Source organism: Fukomys damarensis, unplaced genomic scaffold, assembly GCF_012274545.1.
Source record: "Fukomys damarensis isolate Sample0158 unplaced genomic scaffold, DMR_v1.0_HiC HiC_scaffold_18, whole genome shotgun sequence".
Lineage (NCBI taxonomy): Eukaryota > Metazoa > Chordata > Mammalia > Rodentia > Bathyergidae > Fukomys > Fukomys damarensis.
In genome coordinates this window covers 33956369-33974779 of record NW_022900930.1, presented here as the reverse complement: position 1 = coordinate 33974779, position 18411 = coordinate 33956369, and the positions used below count along the sequence as shown (strand labels likewise).

Genomic DNA, 18411 nt, shown 5'->3' with positions numbered 1-18411 from the left:
AAGTTAGCTTGCATAGTATTGTTTCATTCTCAGAACTCCATTATTTAGTTTGAGCTCACAGGACCCTACAGTATGGGCTGGCAGATTTTTTGTAAAGGCCCCAACTCTAACCATTTTGTGGATTATCATGTCTCTTTTGGCTATTACTCATCTCTGCTTCTAGAGTGGAAAGTAGTCACAGAAAATGTAAAAGCAAATGGGAGTAGCTGAGCTCCAGTAAAACTGTATGTAGAAACCTAGATGAGAATCTGACTGAGACTCTTATGTAACAATCTCTTTTCTAGAGAAAACTAAAAAAGAACATAACTGGTTTGGTTTCTAAAATTCATTTATTCATCCTCTTGCTTCTTTGAGAATTTTAAAAATTTCTACCACCAGTTATGCCTCTGTGAAGTACTGGAACTGAGAGATGGACAAAATCAACTTTTTTTAAAATTCTAATAGATTTACATGTCCTCTGGAAAAGGTAGATAAGCACTCAGTAACTACACAAAGAGGTATATAAGTAACAAGAGTGGTGAGCGTAATGTCGAATACAGCTCACCGCAAAAGTTTGGCAGTCAGGGGATTCAGATAAGGCTTTCTGAGTGGGTGATGACTTGGTGGCAGGGGCAACAGTAGGGACATTTTCAGAAACGGAAAGAATTCTGCGAGTTGACTGTAAAGAGGAGGGTAGAGAGAGACCAGCCTGTGGGCAGTGAGTACACCATGTAGGCATTCTACTGAATGGTGGTATTATGGTTTAAATCCAGAATGCCCCCCGACTGTCATATGCTAAGAGGCAGGGCTTTCGGAAGGTGACTGGATCATGGGGGAGCCATACTTATCAGTAGATTAATCCACTAATGTGTTCAGTGGCTGAGTTTTTTAAGGAGGTGTGGTCTGGATGGAAGAGGAGGGTCACTAGGTCACTGGAAGGGCATATCTCCCTGTCCGGCTTTTTGTTTCTCTCCGGCTGCCTTGGCATGGACAGCTTTCTTCTGCCAGACCTTTCCACTGTGCTACTTCTGCTTAAGATTGACCGTGGACTTAAACTGTGAGCCCAAATCAACTGCTCCTCCTTTAAACTGTGGTCATCACGTATTGAATCCTAGTGATTAGAAGGTGACTGAGATAGAAGGTGAAAGAGTTTTAAGTAAGCAATCAGGAGGAGTCATACAGTTGGATAAGCATTTAGGAAAAATTCTTCTCATTCAAATATGAAAGAACAAGAGCAGGGAAAGAATATGTGTCAGATACTTGGAACAGTTTTAGGCTTATTTGGAAATTTCTGCTGCAGTCAGACAAATAAGGATAGCTGAACAGACTGGTGGAACTGTAGAGTATGGATTGGTAGTTAAGAAATGAAAACCAGCTCCCTTCTGGGAAGATGGAGGAGCAGCAAAGAGCAGCAAATCAGCCTCTCTGAGATTTGGAATCCAGACACTGGATATAAGACTTGGGGAAAAAAAGGAGAGAGTCTGATCCCCTGGACTCAGGAAAAAATTTGAAGGGAGAATTGGAACCCATAGGAAAGTGAAGAGATAGACCTCAACACACAGAAAGGTGGTAGCAAACCGCACTTTCTGCTGGACTCTTGGCCCTTGGCATGAGAGAGGATGCTCAAATTTACAGAGACAGTGAGGGCAGCTAACTCAGAGGCCTCAGTGGAAACACACACACCAGTGCAATAGAACAGTGGACGCTGTGAGCTACAACAGCTGATGAGTGACCCCAGTCCAAGTGTTGCGTGGAGAGGGAGCTTGGACAAACACAACTTTAGGGAGGGGCCAGCTGAACCCAGGACTTAGAGCAGTTGTAGGTTGGCTTCCTCTTATGGTTCCCAAAGACTGGGTGAGGCACAACCACAGGAGACATCCAGGGTTGGGGAGCTGAGGTCCAGCTAACAAGAGACACCCAGAGCGTCTTAGGCTGAACAACTCAGGCCCAACTCCACAACCAGAGGCCAGGATCAGATTGAACTGTGGAGTTGAAAGCATCAGAATCAGCACCCTGCACTACTCCTATTGCAGTCTTGCTGGGATTATCCAGTAGGGATCTAGGTTCTGTTTGACTCCTTTGTCTACCTGTGATAGAGGAGACCCACACAGAATTGAACACTACTATAAAAGTGTAAACTCCAGAATATTACAATTGGGTTGAAATCACAGAGAAATCTTTTTTCCTTTTATTTTCTGTTTTCTTTTGTTTTTTCATTCCCTTTTCTTGTTTTTTTTTTTAATGAGTGTGAGTGAACACTGCTTTTTATTGTTTCAGTTCTTGTTTTAGTTTTTTTCTTCTTTCTTTCCTATCTTCTTCTCCCATTTCCTAAAGTTTGGGTAATCTTCTTTTGTTTTTAGCCTTGCTTCAAATCACTTCCCCTTCTTTTATCTCTCTTTTTTCCTCTTACCCCTCTTAATTTTTCTACCCAGCAGAAATCCTAAAACAGAATGCAGCAAGTCATCAAGAAGATTTTGCACCATGACCAAGTAGGAATCATCCCAGGGATGCAGGGATGATTCACCATACACAAATCAATAAATGTAATATGTCACATTAACATGATCAGTGAAGAAACCCACATGATCATCCCAGTAGACACTGAAAAAGCATTCCACAAAGTCCAACAGTCATTCATGATAAAATCCTACAGAAAATTGGAATAGAAGGTCTATATCTCAATTTGATAAAAGCCATCTATGATAAACCAATAGTAATGTAATACTAAATGGTCAAAACCTAAAAGCTTTCACTCTAAAATAAAAAAGAATACAAAGCTAAATGCCCATTACCATCACTTCAGTTCAATATAGTTTTGGAAACATTAGCCAGTTAGATAAGAAAATGAAAAAGAATAATGATAGAAATGATAGAAATTAAGTCATCACTATTTATGGGTGCCACGATATTGTACATAGAAGACCCCAAAAGTCAAGCAAAAGACTTCTAGATTTAATAACCACATTCAAGAGCATAGCTAGATCAAAGTATACACTCAAAAATCAATAGCATTTCTGTATAGAAACAACACGTTTTACAATACCATCAAGAAAAATGAAATACTTGGGAATCAATCTAATGAAGGAAGTAAAAGAGTTTTACATTCAAAACTGCAGTACTGGGAAAGAAGAGATTAAAGAAGGCATCAGGAAATGAAAGGCTTATCACTTATACTGTGATAGGCAGAACGAATACAGTGAAAATGGCCATACTTCCAAAACTGTTTAATAAAATTTCCAAACCAAATGTAATGCCACCCTAATCCAAATACCAATAGCATACCTCAGAAAGCTAGAGAAAAAAAATCATAAAATTCATTTGGAACCAGAAGAGACATAGAGCAACAAAGACAAGGCAGGGGCCATCATAATTCCAGACTTGAAATTTTACCACAAAGCTACTGTAGTTAAAAACAGCATGGTAATGGCCAGGGATTTAGCTCAGTGGTTACGCTGCCTGCCTCATAAGCACAAGGATCTGAATTCAATCCCCAGGACCAAGAAGAAAGAAAGAAAGAATGAACACACATACACACACTCCAAACAAACAATTAAACAACAACAACAACAACAACAACAACAACAAAACAGCAGGCCAATGGCAAACAAAACAAAGCCTAAAGCAAAATAAAACAGACCTGTGGATCAATGGATCAGAATAGAAGATGCAGAAACAGCTTTAAACATACTAAGCCACCTTATCTTTGACAAAGGAGCCAAATATCTTCACTGGAAGAAAGACAGCCTCTTTCATAAATGGTGCTGTACAAACTGGTGTTCCACATGTTAAAGGTTAAACCTAGAGCTATATCTCTCACCATGCATTACACTAAAATTTAAATGGATAAAAGATCTAAATATCAGAACAGAAACATTTAATTTGCTCAAAGATAAAATAGGGAAAACTCTTGAAGACATAGGTATAGGCAAAGACTTTATGAAGTAAACCCCAGTCACACAGGAAATATTACAAACAAATCAACAACTGGAATCTCATCATATTAAAAAGCTTTTGCCCAGCAAAATAAACCACCAACAGATTGAAGAGAAAATGCACAGGACAGAATGGGAAAAATTTTTAAACAGCTATTCCTCAGATAAATGAAAATAAGGTAATTTTCATTTAAGGTTGAAGATGTGACTTTTGTTTTCCAGTATGGCCTGTGATGTTCAAAGTATCTTTCTCTCATGGAGTTTTTGACATCTTATGACAAACAGTATGCTCCTCCAAAAAGTTTCCGGTTGACTCAGGTGTGCAGGACATGCCAGGGCTAGAGAAATCACTTGGGTTGTGGGAGCATTCCCAACAGATTAAATAAAATCCTAGTGATATACATTTCCATGTCAATTAGGGGATATACCAATGTCAAACACTCTAAATTAAAAAGGAGAGCTATTTCCCATCAAAAAGATGCAGTCAAACATAGAAACCTAAAATAACATCTGCCTTGGAGAGCAAAGTGGAAGAAATACTAGAGCAGACTACTACTAAGGCCCTTGTAATAAATGTGTCTGTAGTAATGTGTTATTGATTTATTTGGCCACAGATAGTGATATGATTGATATGACTAGTGTAGTGGCAGAGATTGAAAAAAAAAACTATCTTTGGCATTTTTTTTCCTGCAGAAAAGACTTCGCAGTATACTGTCCTAAGAAAATAATGTTATTGAATGAGTCCTTTAAAATGTCCACCCATGGAATCACAAAAGTTTCTTTTTAAGCAAATGTTCAGACAGTAGCTAATCCTTGTATTTCACCTAATTAAATTCCATAGGAGGGAGAAAAATTGATTTCATTTATAAATACCCTTTAAAGGTATTTTTATTACACTTTATTATCTATGGCAATTTAAAGCTAATTAGGGTCAATCTGATTTTCACAAAATAGAAAAGAAGAAACAGAAAGCTACTCTGATTTAACATGAACGATGATGAACAGGAGTCACTTGAATGTAGATATGAAGACTAAATACACAGAATCTTTATCCAGGTCTAATTACTCATGCAAAAGGGAAGAAAAAGGGAAGCAGGTGAAACTGTCTAGAGGTGTAGTCTCTTAGTAAGAGGTCTGCCTAGAGGTGGTTTCCTGTGTGGAGCTTCAAGAGCCCAGCAGAGATCAGATGCGACAATGGAAGGAGGGTTGGAAGGTGGAGGAGAAAGGGTTAAAGACTGAGTTACAGAAGTTAGGATCAGAAATCTACAGATGGCCCCTCTCTTACCATGTTTCGATGTAGTTTTCCCACTTTCCACGGCTGAGAATGTTCGATGCATTGAGTAGAAACTGTACTGATTTCCGAAGGCTGATTTTTTTGCAAGGCTTGCAATATGCGGTACGATACTCTCACAGACTGCTAGGGGGCACCAGCTTCCAGCGGGCCGTGTGATCATGAGGGTAAACAGCAGCTACTCTGCAGTGCGCTGTCACTAAGTTATTATTTTCAGTGGGTTGGGTACATTAAATGCATTTTGGACTTGCCATATTTTCAATTCAGGATGGGCTCATCTGGAAAGAGTTCCACTGTAAGCCCAGTAACATCTGCATTCAGATCCAGAGAAGTATGGTCAAGGAGAGGACATAGTATAAGCAGGGGTGAGTAGACAGGTTCTATACGAGGTATCAGAGTACCCACGGGAATCGAGTTTTCATCCAAGAATACGGAAACATGCCCTTTAAAGAATCTAAAAATGATATTGAAATCATAACTATAGATAGAAATCAAATGTTGACCGGAATCTTTGAGGCAAATGAAATTAAGCAGTGTTACAAAGCTTTTTGTACAATTTGAATGCTGTCATAACAGAATCCTAGTTTAAATGACTCACAGAACTAAGGCATTAAATAAGGGCTGAATATTTAGGAAAAATCAGGCTGGTAAATGCAATTAAGAGCATATAATTTTTAACTGTGCCTTTTCATAATAAGGGAAACTAGAAGGAAATATCAAGATTAAAGGATTTCTTACCTGATATTTATGTATCATTAAAGCTCTCGGTGTATATCCTTCTCTTACTATACTCCCCTCCCATCCTATGTTTGCCTTTGAATTTCCTGCTTATTATTTTATGTGAAGTCAAGAAACACTACCACTAATTTTCAAAACGCGATCCTCCTGTGGTTAGGTGGCCGATGACTGCATTTAGGAACATATTTGATTCTGCTCCTTGGTCACCTTTTCCTTTCAGTCTTACCTTACAGAGACCATCTTGGCTGCCCGATGTGATGCAGAGATCCATTTGTCCCTGGTTAGGTGGGTAATGGGTGTTGGGAGGATTGTGCAATTTTATTTGTAACTGTTTCAGCCAGGACACAAGTGCTGGAATTCTAAAGCCACAAGATTTATTTTAAATTGATAGTAGCAATAATCACTGGAATGGTAGACAGGAAGTATATGGTAGCTTTATATCAAAACAGCCATGTATTCAATTAAAAAACTCAAACTTTTCATCAATTCCAATATTTCCATTAAAGACAGTGCAACAGACTTAGAGATTAGTAAATCCACATAAATACAATCAATGAAATAATTCACACAACATCATCCATTTAATCAATGAACTGAGATTTGAAACTATATCCTCTTTGTTTGAAAGCCTGAAGGTCTTTCATTTACACTAGAGCATTCACTGAATAATACATTTCTTACTTTTTCCTTACTTTCCTTAGTGAGATTTCTATAGGCTGTCAGGAGTTCAGGCTCAATTGTTTCTTTGTATTACGGAAATAAAGGCATATTTATATATTGCATATAATTCATATACATTACATTTCAATGTGCCCTTCTATCACATAACAAAAGTTTTAATATCCTATAAGTCATAGACTTCTTAAATTATTATCTCATTTTAAGATCAGCTAATAAAGTTTTAAAGCATCTTTCAGCTTGCCTTTAAGAAATTAGACATTTGAACTTATGAAATGTATTTGTACACTTGCTTGCTTAAAAGAGGACATAATCACAGTATCACACAACTACCCAGAGACTTAAAAGAACTCTTTTTTTCTTCTTTTCAGTTTCTTCACTTAGCATCTTTTCAGTTTTCACACTCAGCTCAAATGGCACTTCTGGAAGATTCTCTGGTTTTCCTAGTCATTTAAGATTGAAAAGCACTGAGAAGTGTTAAGCATTTAGTATTCCTTTTGCTCTTAATTACTGTTTGAAAACTTTTCCGCAACCTACCCAATCATCAAACACTGTTAAAAAAGACACAAGTCAAATGGTCAAACGGGACATGAAAATGAAGCAGTAAGATCACGTTATCTGTTAAAAACTCACCCGTAACTTGCAGAATACTGAAGTGCTGTCTTCATGGTCTCTTCTCCAAATTGTATGGTGTTTCCACCTTCTAAAGTGATAACAGCACTCTTAAAGGGGAAGGTGTTTGGATTTGGGCATCCAGGAGCCAAAGAGATGAAAGATTTTGTTGGCATGTGCACAAAGTCATCTATGATAAACATAGAAAAGAAATACATCTAAGGAAGACTTAGAAACACGCAGTTCAGTATGCACTAGTCAACTACAAAGTTTGATACTTCCAGTGACAGAATGTGCCATGGTGTGAATGTTGGTGCCCCCTCTTCATAGGGTGGAACCTAATACCCCATGTGACAGGAAGAGGGTCTTCAAGGGCTGATTAGACCACAAGGACTCTATGTGCATGAATGGGTTTGCTGAATTGTAGAAAGAGGTCCGAGGGAGTGCCCTTGCTTCTTCTGCGAAGTGAGGATCCCTGTTACCACCTTCTGATATAGGAAATAGGGTGTGACAAAGCTGGCTGGGGAAATGAGCAGAATCTCTCATTACCAGGTCCCGAGACAGCACCAAATAGTTCGGCCTGGTATGCGGAACTTCTTACAGGATCCCGCGAGATGTGTACAGCACAGAAGAAAGGAAGCCACTGGAGGAGCTAGGGGAGTCCCCGCAATAGTCCGCCCGGCGTTTCCCAGACAAGGTGTGTGCTTTTATTTTTGCTTTTACCTTACTTTCTTCCTTGTTAAACCCAAGTTCACTCCGCGGAGCTAATTTATCCCATACCCATTCACCTCTCCCTTTTCAAGTAAACTTTTTGGCACTGTTTTTTGCTTGTCTTCTCCAAATTACTGTGAGGAGAGAAAGACCATTTCTAAAGAAACTACCCGACACGCAACAACGTGCCTTCTGTAGGGAATGGCTCTCACCCCAACACGGAATCGGCTGGAGCCTTGATGTAGGACTTTGCTCTGTCCTAAATTGTGACAAATAAATTCCTGTTGTTTCTGAATTACCAGTTTATGGCATTCTGACATAGCAGCCCAAATGGTCTAAGGTAGAACGCGAGTCTAAAGTATGGGATGACTTTTTCTGGGCCCCCTCACTGGTGAAGGACCGAAGATTGAGAAGGCGGAGGGGCCAGGAATAAACACGGGGCCAAAGCAAGAGAAGATGCTCCTGCAGCTGCCCCCACTCGCCTGGGAGCTGCCTGGCTCAGCCTCCCCCTCCCATGTAGGAGCCCGCTCCCCGCCCCGCACACTTCTGCACACTGTGCCTCCCCACTGTCTCGCCGGGAAGAGCCTGGCTCCACAGCCTCCCTCCCAGGACCCGTCTCCCGGGAGGCGGGCTGAGCCTCTCTGGTCCTCCTGCTCCATGCTACTGGAACCGCTCTGTGGCTGCCTCTCCTTGCAGCCGTCCTTCTCTGAGAACAAGGGCTCCTCCTGCCTGGGCTCTGCCCCAGCCTGGCCCACAGTGGGCTGGCCCAGCTGGATGAATGGACGCCACCCAGCCGTGACCAAGGCTCCACCCGGGCAGGACAGGCGCTGGCTGCGTATCTCACCCAAGGTTCGGATGGGAGAACGTTTTCTGGCCGCGCTGGTCGCGTTAATGAACCGTGCATAATTCATGTCTCCGAGAGTCAAGCGCCAAGCTCTTTCTTCAGTGGTTCAGGACTAGAAAACAAACTAAACCCCAAACCCCCCAAACCAGAGAGCCTCGTCAAGGACAGCCTCCCAAGTCCTCACGCCTAAGTGCAGCGTTAGAGGTCCCCGCACGGTGCCCGGGCTGCAGGCTGCGCACGGTCTTCTTGTCCTGTGCTTCCTGGCATCAGCAGGGGTAAAGTCCACGGCCTGTAGGGAGGTTGGTTCTTTTTCCTTGTGCGACTGCCCCTGTCCAGTCCAAAGGTCACAGGCTGCACTTGCGCCCCCTCCGCGGGCTAAGGCGTGAGAAACCTGCAACCCCCAGCCAGTGCCCGAGTCCATCAAAGCCCTCAGGACTCCCCGCTTTACGGAGGGAGTGCAGCGTCTGCAACTCCGCTCCCAGATGGCCGACAAGCTGGCCTTGGATCACACCCAGAACTACTGGAGGGGCCCGGACGTTGTTCTGCTCGATCCTAGTCCTTGAGTACCATCTAGTGGTGGCTTTGGTCCACTGCACCTGGCTCCGTTAGCGGAGCCCAGCCTGACGCTGCCCTCCTAGGGGGCCACCCAGACGGGGCCGTCCAGAGGCAGCATTTCACCCCCTCAAACCATTGCTGGGCTAAATTCTCAGCACTCTCCTGACAAGTTACCATGGCGCCTCACAAGAGTCCCTGAAACACGTCCTTCAAAATCTGAACTTAGTAGACTGAATGTAGCGTGTTGACTTTGTGAGAAATCACTCAGAGCAGCTCGATTTTAGGGTCTCCTCTCCCTTTGAGCTTTCTCTGCTTTCTCTGCAGGCATTAGCTTGGAAAGGAGTTGCACATGGTGGAATCCAGGAGATGGTCGAAGTACGAGTTCATGAACCACCGGGTTTTTGCCATACTAAAAGAGAATGTTTTTCTTGGGGTCAAGAAAACTGTGAATTAGCCTCCCAGTACACTTGAATAGATGAGGTACATTACCTATTTAGGGCTTTAGTCTTTTTCAAGTGCAGGTGTTCAGTTAGGATGGAAGCGGGCTTCAGTGGAAAAAATAAAATATGATTAACTTTGAAATGGACTTTTGCACATTCGGCCACCAGAGCTGAGATCAGCAACAGCGTCTGAGGTCCCTGGGTGCTAGAGGGCCCTTGAGGAGTCCGAGGGGGAGGCTTGTGCTATGAAGTAGCTCCAAGACTAACCCCGAGTGGCCCTGTTGTACGCGGACCTCGGCACCGGAGAAGCCTCTGCAGGAATGCAGCCTGTCACTGCCAGGGCTCTGGGTCTTCACAAAACCCAAACTAAAGAGATTTAAAGTAGTTAAACGTAAGGTACTGGTTCTCCAGCTTTAAACATTCTGATGGATCTGGGATGGTTTGTGGGTGCTGTTGATAATAAGCTGGGTGATGATTCAGGTCAATAAGGAGACAGAGAAAGGGCCCGACTGGTGAAACACCGGAATCCCACACTCAGGGGTGTGATTAGCAAGTGAAAGGCAGGACGAAGCCAGTGTAGGGGGAAAAGGATGAGCTAGGGTGAAATGGGAAAGAACTTACCAGTCAATTTGAACCTGCTAAGTTGAAGATAAAACCGCTTGCCAGAGAGGCTGACTTGGGATTTGTCAGGAGAAGCCGCAGAGTTCTCCTGAGGAAGCAAGATGAATGAGCAAGAGTTGCAGCTCAGTGCTTTCCCCTTTTAAAGACTGCCTGGTCTGGCTGCCCTAGGGTAGAGCTAGAGGGGCAGATCTTTTCTCCAAACATTTATTAGACCCTTACTCTGTGCTAGGAAGTGTAGTGAATTGAAAATGATAACTGAGACAAGTCACCGCTCTTGAAGAGCAAAAGGGTCAGGAATGTCATTCAATACAGTGGCACAGAGCTAAGATGCAGCTGCTGAGGAAAGCGCAGGGAGTTGGTGGTTATTTTCAGTGGAGAGCAGGACTCAGCCATCTTAGACAAGCTTCTTTTTCTCTCATCTTTCTCAGAATTTTGTTCATCAAAAAGGGTCTCCCATCCAAGAACTAACCGGGCTCAACCCTGCTTGCTACTGAGATCAAATGAGTTCGGAAGGGAAGGCAGGGCAATGGGGAAAAATCAGATCCAAGATGGATTATATCATGGTGCAAATTTCCACTGATGAATGTCATTATATTGTGTACCTTAAATGTACTGATAAAATTAATTTAAAAGAAAAGGGTCACTCACGGGATAATCATCATCTTTCTCTTCAAACTCAGAGGGGACTCATGGGAAGGCTTGCTCCTCATTTGACAAACTTTTCACTGAACCTATTCTATAATGTGAGAGAGGGAAGGTTTTCAACATAGAGTTCAGAGAAATTTTGCTCAGTTTCTTAACTCGTATACTTTGTGGCTAAACTTTTGAGATAATTTTTGGGTGCTGAATGGAGATGGAAAGATGTGTGATTTTTCCTGGAGAAGGGAGTGAGAAAATGTATTTCAGAAGCCTGGGTGAGATAACCCCCAGTTGAGCAGCTGAATTATTCTGCTAGGGCTGCAGTGATAAAATACTACAGGTTGGCTTACACTGGAAACTTATTTCCCCACTGCTCTGAAGGCTATCGGTCCAAGATGAAGTTGTTGGCAGGCGTGCTTTCTCCTGAAGCTTGCAGATGGCTGTCTTCTGTGTGTTCACCAGGTGTTTTTCTTAGCTACCTGGTGTCTCTTTTTCTTTTCAGGACAAGTTATATCAGATTAAGCCCCCACATTTGTTACCTTGGGTAACTTTGATTACTTCTTTAAGGCCCTTACCTCCAAGGGCTTACAAAGTTTCTGATATCAAGATGAAATCATTTTTGTCAGGCTCAGATAAAATTAGAGCCAGGAACTTGGGAAGGAGAATGCATATTGTCTGGCATAAGTACTCATATTGTCTGACGTAAGTACTATGTAAAACCCCACAAAATGTTTCTTGTTTTACACACATCTATGCACAGATTTCTGTAACCAAGTTTATATTTAACATGCTTAAGGTTGCAGCAATTCAGGTGAGGTGCTCAGGGCAGAACACACTTGTCCAGCAACACACTTTCACCCATGAGCTGACATTCACTCTTGCCTCAGGAGACAAAGCAAGCATTTCTGGGAATTTATATGTTGAAACACTTATAGGAATTTCTCTCTCATTTTTTTTTAAATAAAAGCTTCCCTTACCCTTTTTTTTTCTTTCAGTGCATAAGTATCTTACCGCACTATGATCCTGTTCTATATATTTTTTTTACTTTCTCCCAGATAAAATTTTCATACTTGGAGATATTTTTCTCTGTTGTCTCTTCTAAGCATTTGTATTTATTTTTTTTTAAGATGGAGGATAGTTCAGTTTGTAACAACAGGTAAAATATCAAATATGTATCTCATAGGCTCCCTGGGGCAGGAATAGGGGAATTGGTTAGCTGGTGGCTGATGGCCAGGAAATCTCAAGAAATTAGAGTCAAGGTCCTGGTCACAGCGGCAAAGCTCTGAAGACTTGAGTGGGACAGGAAGAACGGCCTGTGAAGTGGCTCATGCACACGAGTTCTTCATATATTATATAATTCACATATTCATTTGCTACAGCTGCTCTAACAAAGTACCCCAAACAGAGGGCCTTAACACAACAGATGCTGTTTCTTAGTTCTGGGAACTAGAAGTTACCATAGTTTTGGTTCTTTCTGAGAAGTATGAGGAAGTATCTGTTTCATGCTGCTGTCCTAGAATTCAGTGGTTTGCTTGCAGTCTGATGATTGTTGGCCTGTAGTTGCATCTCTGATTTCCACTTTGATCTTCACATGCTGCTCTCCTGTGTGTATGTGGGGTCCAATTTCCTCTCCTGTCGACAGCAGTCAGATTGGATCAGTCACCTTCATTGACTATTTTACGTGGTTACCACTGCACAACCCAATCTTCAAATTAAGTCACATTCGGTGATCATAGGAATTAGATCTCCAACTCAACAGTTTTGGAAAGACAGAATTTTACCTACAATGCATGGCTGTCGGCAGAGAACATCTTGCTGGCTTTTGGTAGGTGATCTCAGTTCTTTCTGTGTGATTCTTTTCATAGGCTTTCTTGAATGTCTCTGTGACATGGACTTATTTTCTTCATGGTGAGTGGCCTAAGCCAAAGAGGAGAGTCTATTCTTTTACGATCTGCTCTTACACATTACAATTTCTGCCATATTCCCTTCGTTAGGCACAAGGTGGTAAGTACTATTCACACTCAAGGAATCAGGCTGTACTTTTTGAAGGGGGGAAATTATGTAATTTGGGGGCACCTTTTTTTAAAGCTAACTCTGAAGGAAATCATGGATCAAACTGGGTGAAAATATTGGTCAGGGGAGTGAATAAGATTAAGGATGGTATTAAGTTTTAGCAATGTTCCTTAGTATAAATGTTAGAGCCAGGCATCAAAACTCTCAAGAAAGGAGGAACTGAACAGTTGTATCAATGAAAGCAGTTATCAGTGACACTGAACAGAAGAAAAGTTATTATCGAGGCTGGCTTTCTAATTCCACATAGTATAGTTTTCAGTTCTATGCTTTCCATTTGATCCTTTATGAAGTTTCTACTTTTGTCTTGAGATTTACCATCTTCTCATTCATTGTGGGTGTGTTTTCCTGAATGGTTACAATACATGATTGGCATAACACTAATAATAATAGTTGCTTTGAAGTTCATCTCTGATTTTTGATTCTCTTCCCAAGAGTAAGACAAACAATTAAATAGTTCAGTGTGAGAGGTAAAAGTAGAGAGAGGTATGGGAAATAAAAGTGTCTCAGAAGCGACATCATAGAGCTTTGTTTTTGTCCTCTAGTGTGTGAGATTGATTCATGGAGGAAATGAGATCAGGTAGGAGATTGCCATAGTAATAAATATGAGAGTTGACTTTATTTTGGCTAAGAATTGGTTATAAGGGTGAAAATGGAGATGAGTGGACGTATTAAAAATTAAAAAGTGGCACATACCTGTAATCCCAGAATTCTAGGAGGCTTGCAAGTTGTAGCCCAGCTTAGGCAATTTAGGGAGGCTTGTGGCAAAATCCAAACTGAAGAAGAAGAAGAAAGAGGAGGAGGAAAAGATGGAGAAGGAGGAGGAGGAGGAAGAGAAGAAGAAAGAGGAGGAGGAGGAGTTGAGGGGAGGGAAAAATAAGAATCAAAATATACTATGTACAGATACAAATTCCCTTTATGAACGTGATCATTATTTTATATATTAAGTTTATCAATAAATTAATTTAAAAATAGAAAAGAGATCATTAGAGCCTCCCACAAGGAAATAAAATGTCTTGCCCACCAAAAGAAATAGACAAAAGAAAAAAGGGTTTAAAGTGGCATATTCTTTTTTGTTTTGTACCGGGGATTGAACTTGGGTCCTTGCACTTGCAAGGCAGGCCACCGAACCGCTGAGCTAAATCCCCAGCTAGAGTGGCATATCCTTAAGTGAAATAAATAAGACATACACATGTAAATACTGAATAGTTTCTCTGGTGTGAAAAACTAAAAGTGTAAAGAAGATCCAAATGGTATAATAGACAATGTGAAATGGGAAGAAAAGGGCTGAGGTTTAGGGGAAGTGTGGGGGAAAGGAAATAAAGGAAAAGAAAAATATGAGAAAATGAAAAAACGGAAACAAAGTTTTTGTAAATAGGGAAAGGAGGAGAGGTTTAAGGGAGGGCAGGGGCATGGGGAAAAATTTGAACCAAGACCTGTCATGTAAAGGTACAAGATCCCAAGGAGGAACGTAACTGTACTGTATACCTAAAATGTAGCCGTAATCTCAATGAGTAAAAAAAAACTAAAGTGGCTATCGGGCTTCACAGATTGGAAAAGAAGTATGAAGGGAAAGACAAAAGTGGCTTCTTGTTGGCAGAGCTGGGTGGGAGGTGGTGCAATTTTCTGAGTAAAGAGTCTGGTCGGGCTTAGACTTGGGTGATGTTATTATGAATATAGAAGGATTACACGTGCTCCTATTTGTTCTATGTAAGTTCCGTATGATCAGGATACCAGGGTAAAGAATACTGAGAATGATTAGTACAAATGTATTGACTGAATTGGGTGAAAATGTAGAACAGCATTTGCCTTAGGTTTCCTTGTTGGTTTTCACTAGACATAGAAAATGAGATGAAGAAGGAGAAAAGAAACACGACCGTACGTATTTGCAGAGCTGAATTCTTCTTCCAAGTTACCAGCAAATATTAGTGATTGTGTGTACACCTGGCTGAGCGAAAAGAATGGTGATGGAGCACTGTGGTCCTCGGTCAGTCAGGCTGAGGAATAGTGGCTTCATTTCTCTGGTTATTTTCAAGCTTAACACCTCTAGGTAGTGACACCCACTCCAGAAGGAGCTAAGTTGCAAGGTTCCTGTGGACATGGCCAAAGCACTGATGTGTAAATGTTTAGCCCGAAGCCTTGGCTTGGATGACGAGATGAGGTGGTAATGAATAATGAACACACTTGGAGTGGAAAGGGTTTCCAAATTTTGGGGTTAGCGAAGGTAAAAATAAACTTGGTGGCAGATTTTTTCCATAATATATAACGGGGGTAGAGATGATGGTAGTAGTGGGAATGGAGGAGACAAACGGAATTGAAAGATCCTCCACGAACAGAATGAAGCTCTGTGGTGGATGCGGACAGGGACAACACCAGGCTGAGTCAGTGCAATAGTTTCCCAGGTCTGCCCTGAGAAATTTGCACACACTGGGTGACTCAAAACAACACAAATGTATTCTCACAACTCTGGAGTCCGGAAGACTGAAGTAGAGATGACATCTGAGCCTTGCTGTTTCCCAGGCTAAGGGGGGAATCTCTTCTTGCTTCCTAGCTTCTTGTGGTTGCTTACAATCCTGGGCATTCTTTGGCCTATAGCTGTAGTGCTGTTATTTCTGTCTCTGATTTTATATGGCCGGCTTCCTCCATGTATCTCTGTTTCTCTCTTTCCTTATGTGGACACTAATTATTGTACTTAGAGTCCCCAATCCAATATGAATTTATCTTAGCTGGTTACACTGGCAAAGAGCCAGTTTACAAGCAAGGTCACAGTCAGAGTTTCTGGGCATATATAGATTTCGGAGGGACACGTTCAATTCACTACACTAACTGATGAAAAGGAGGTAAAGTAAAATATTCTGTGAAATGGCCAATAACCAGGAGTTTGTAGTGAAGGAAACAGAAAAGGAAGAGAATATTTTGAGAAGGACTGAATGCTGTTAAGGGAATAAATCTTGATCTCTTCCCTCAGAACCCCAGGGTCATACATTCAACTACCACTCAGCCCTGACCTAGAAGTTTTCAGGCATTTCCAATTTAACATGCCCACCATGAGTTGTACTATTGTCCCTAAACCTGCTTTTCCTGGTGTTTCTCCCATTATAGGACATGGCATCATTTTGTCAACAGTGAAATAAACCAGAACATTTTGACAAGATTCTTCCCAACACTATCTAGACTGAACATCCCTGATTGAAAAATTCAAAATCCAAAATCCAAAATATTTTAAGCTTCAACATGATACATGAAGTGAAAATATTTTACTCCTGATATCATGTTATGGATCACAATCAGAACCTAAGTGCACTAAAAATGTTGTATAAAATTCAGGTCATAGGTATTCATGTATATGGTATATATGAAGCATAAACTTTTTTTTAGGTTTAGTTCCAATCTCTGTGATAGCTCATTATATATGTGGAAGTAACCCCAAATATGTGTATGAACTCTGAAGTCCAAAACACTGTTAATCCCCAAGCATTTTGGATAAGGGACACTCATTGTGTATTTTGAAAAATGTCCATTTCTCTCTGTCATCCACAGGCTACAAGTTATTATCATATCTTTCCCTTTTAGCCTTTAAATCAGCCTCCATTTACCTACTGTAATATTACAGCCAGCATAAACTTTTAAAATCCACATTTGATTATATTTATCCCACTTAAATTCTTTCAGCAACTTCCTTTAGCACTTCAGAGTAGAATTTTAGGAAAAACTGAAATGATTAGCGACTTGTGAGGTTCTGCATAATCGAGCCCTTGGGTCCCTCTCCAGATTCATCTATCGCTACTTTCCGTCCTGCTCTCTCATTCCAACCACACTGGTTTTCTAACAGATCTTACAATACACCATCTAATTCCTACATGATTACTTTGCACATGAGGTGAAAAATCATCACGTGGAAATTCCTTTATTTCTCTTTATTAACTTCCATCATTTCACAACCTAATTTTAATGTCACTTCCTCAGAATGAACTTCACTGAACTCTCCAACTTCTTTTGAGTGTTATTTGCAAAGACATTAAAGTATTATTTTGAAATTGTTTTATTTATATTTATTCTGCAAAAAAGCGAGGCTTTTGTGGTTATGTGCCACACGTGTCCTGCTAATCCTTGAAATGTGGAATGGGAACGTTGACACAGCCTCATGGAACACCCTAGTGAATTCAGTGCTTCTTGGAATGATGCAGTCAAGTGTTCTTGAAGGCGAATTCTGGGAACTTGTATAATACTGGCTCATGCTTTTGTAATGACTGAATCAATTAATGTTTAAATAAGCAGATAATAAAGGCAATAAAAATTACTGAGCTCTGCCAGGGGAAAAAAGGAAAGATTTTAGTGTGCTAAAAAAAAAGGTCATGTAGAACGGGACAAAACTAGCAAAACAAACTGAGGTGCAAGTGAGGTGGATAAAATTCAAGCTAAATTTGAGTCGCAGGCACCAAAGAGAGAAAGAACTGAGAGGAGAGAGCAGTGAAGGAGGTCACATTTACATAGCATTCGATGAGAATACAACAGAGAAGTCCTTCAGTCTGGTGAACTCATGGCTGGGCTTGACCTGGACAATTCTGTGGAGTGTTTGGTGCGCAAGCAGGGTTGGAATGGGTTGAAGATGAGCAGATATGAAGGAAGTGAGACAGTAGATTTTTTAAAAGTGAGGTTAATTGAAAGTGTGGAGAGAGATTGAGCAATATCAATGGAAGGAGATACAGAAGGAGGAGGATGGAAGGAGATGTTTTGGGATTTAGAGCCAGGTGCAGTGACAGGCTTTAGAGGGAAGTCAAGATGCTGTTTATTGAGGATGACAGTCAGGAGCAGTTTTTTACCTTTTGCATGGCCCTTGGGAATGGCTTTGGGCTTGAGACATTTCCTTGCAAAGAGAAAGTGCACTTACACCCTGCGCTTTCATCTTGGTGAGGAAATACTGTGTTAGGCTGTTTTCTGTCACCATGACAGAATATCTGAGTCTGAGCAATTTACAAGGAAAATAGGTCTACTTTGGCTTATGTCCTGCAAGTCCAAGAGCATCTTCTTGGCTTCTGGTGAGGGTCTCATGGTGGAAGACATGGCAGACAAGTTTCACCAGGACAAAGTGTGTGTGAGATTGGTGACCCAGTACACGTGGAAGAGTGAAGGGAGATGTGAAGTGGCTTTTAATAACCCACCCGATGCCGTTCTTGTGCCAACTATATTAACCATTATTCCCTTCATGAGGGTGGTATCCCATGATCTGATTATCTTTTCAACACCACTACAAATGAGGGCACTGATTCCATTCGCAATGGCTCTACCTTCATGTCCCAA

General features: G+C 41.3%; 1 protein-coding gene across 1 annotated transcript in view; it reads right to left on the bottom strand.

Annotated features, from left to right (window-relative positions):
• Positions 1-9540, bottom strand: part of LOC104866024 (kynurenine/alpha-aminoadipate aminotransferase, mitochondrial-like) — a 30083-nt gene extending 20543 nt beyond the window's left edge. Inside the window, 3 exon segments of the mRNA XM_033765442.1 lie at positions 6167-6299; positions 7252-7420; positions 8786-9540. Of these exon segments, the coding sequence (XP_033621333.1) occupies positions 6167-6299; positions 7252-7420; positions 8786-8852 (369 nt within the window). The 5' untranslated portion in view covers positions 8853-9540.
• Between the last annotated feature and the right edge of the window lie 8871 nt (positions 9541-18411).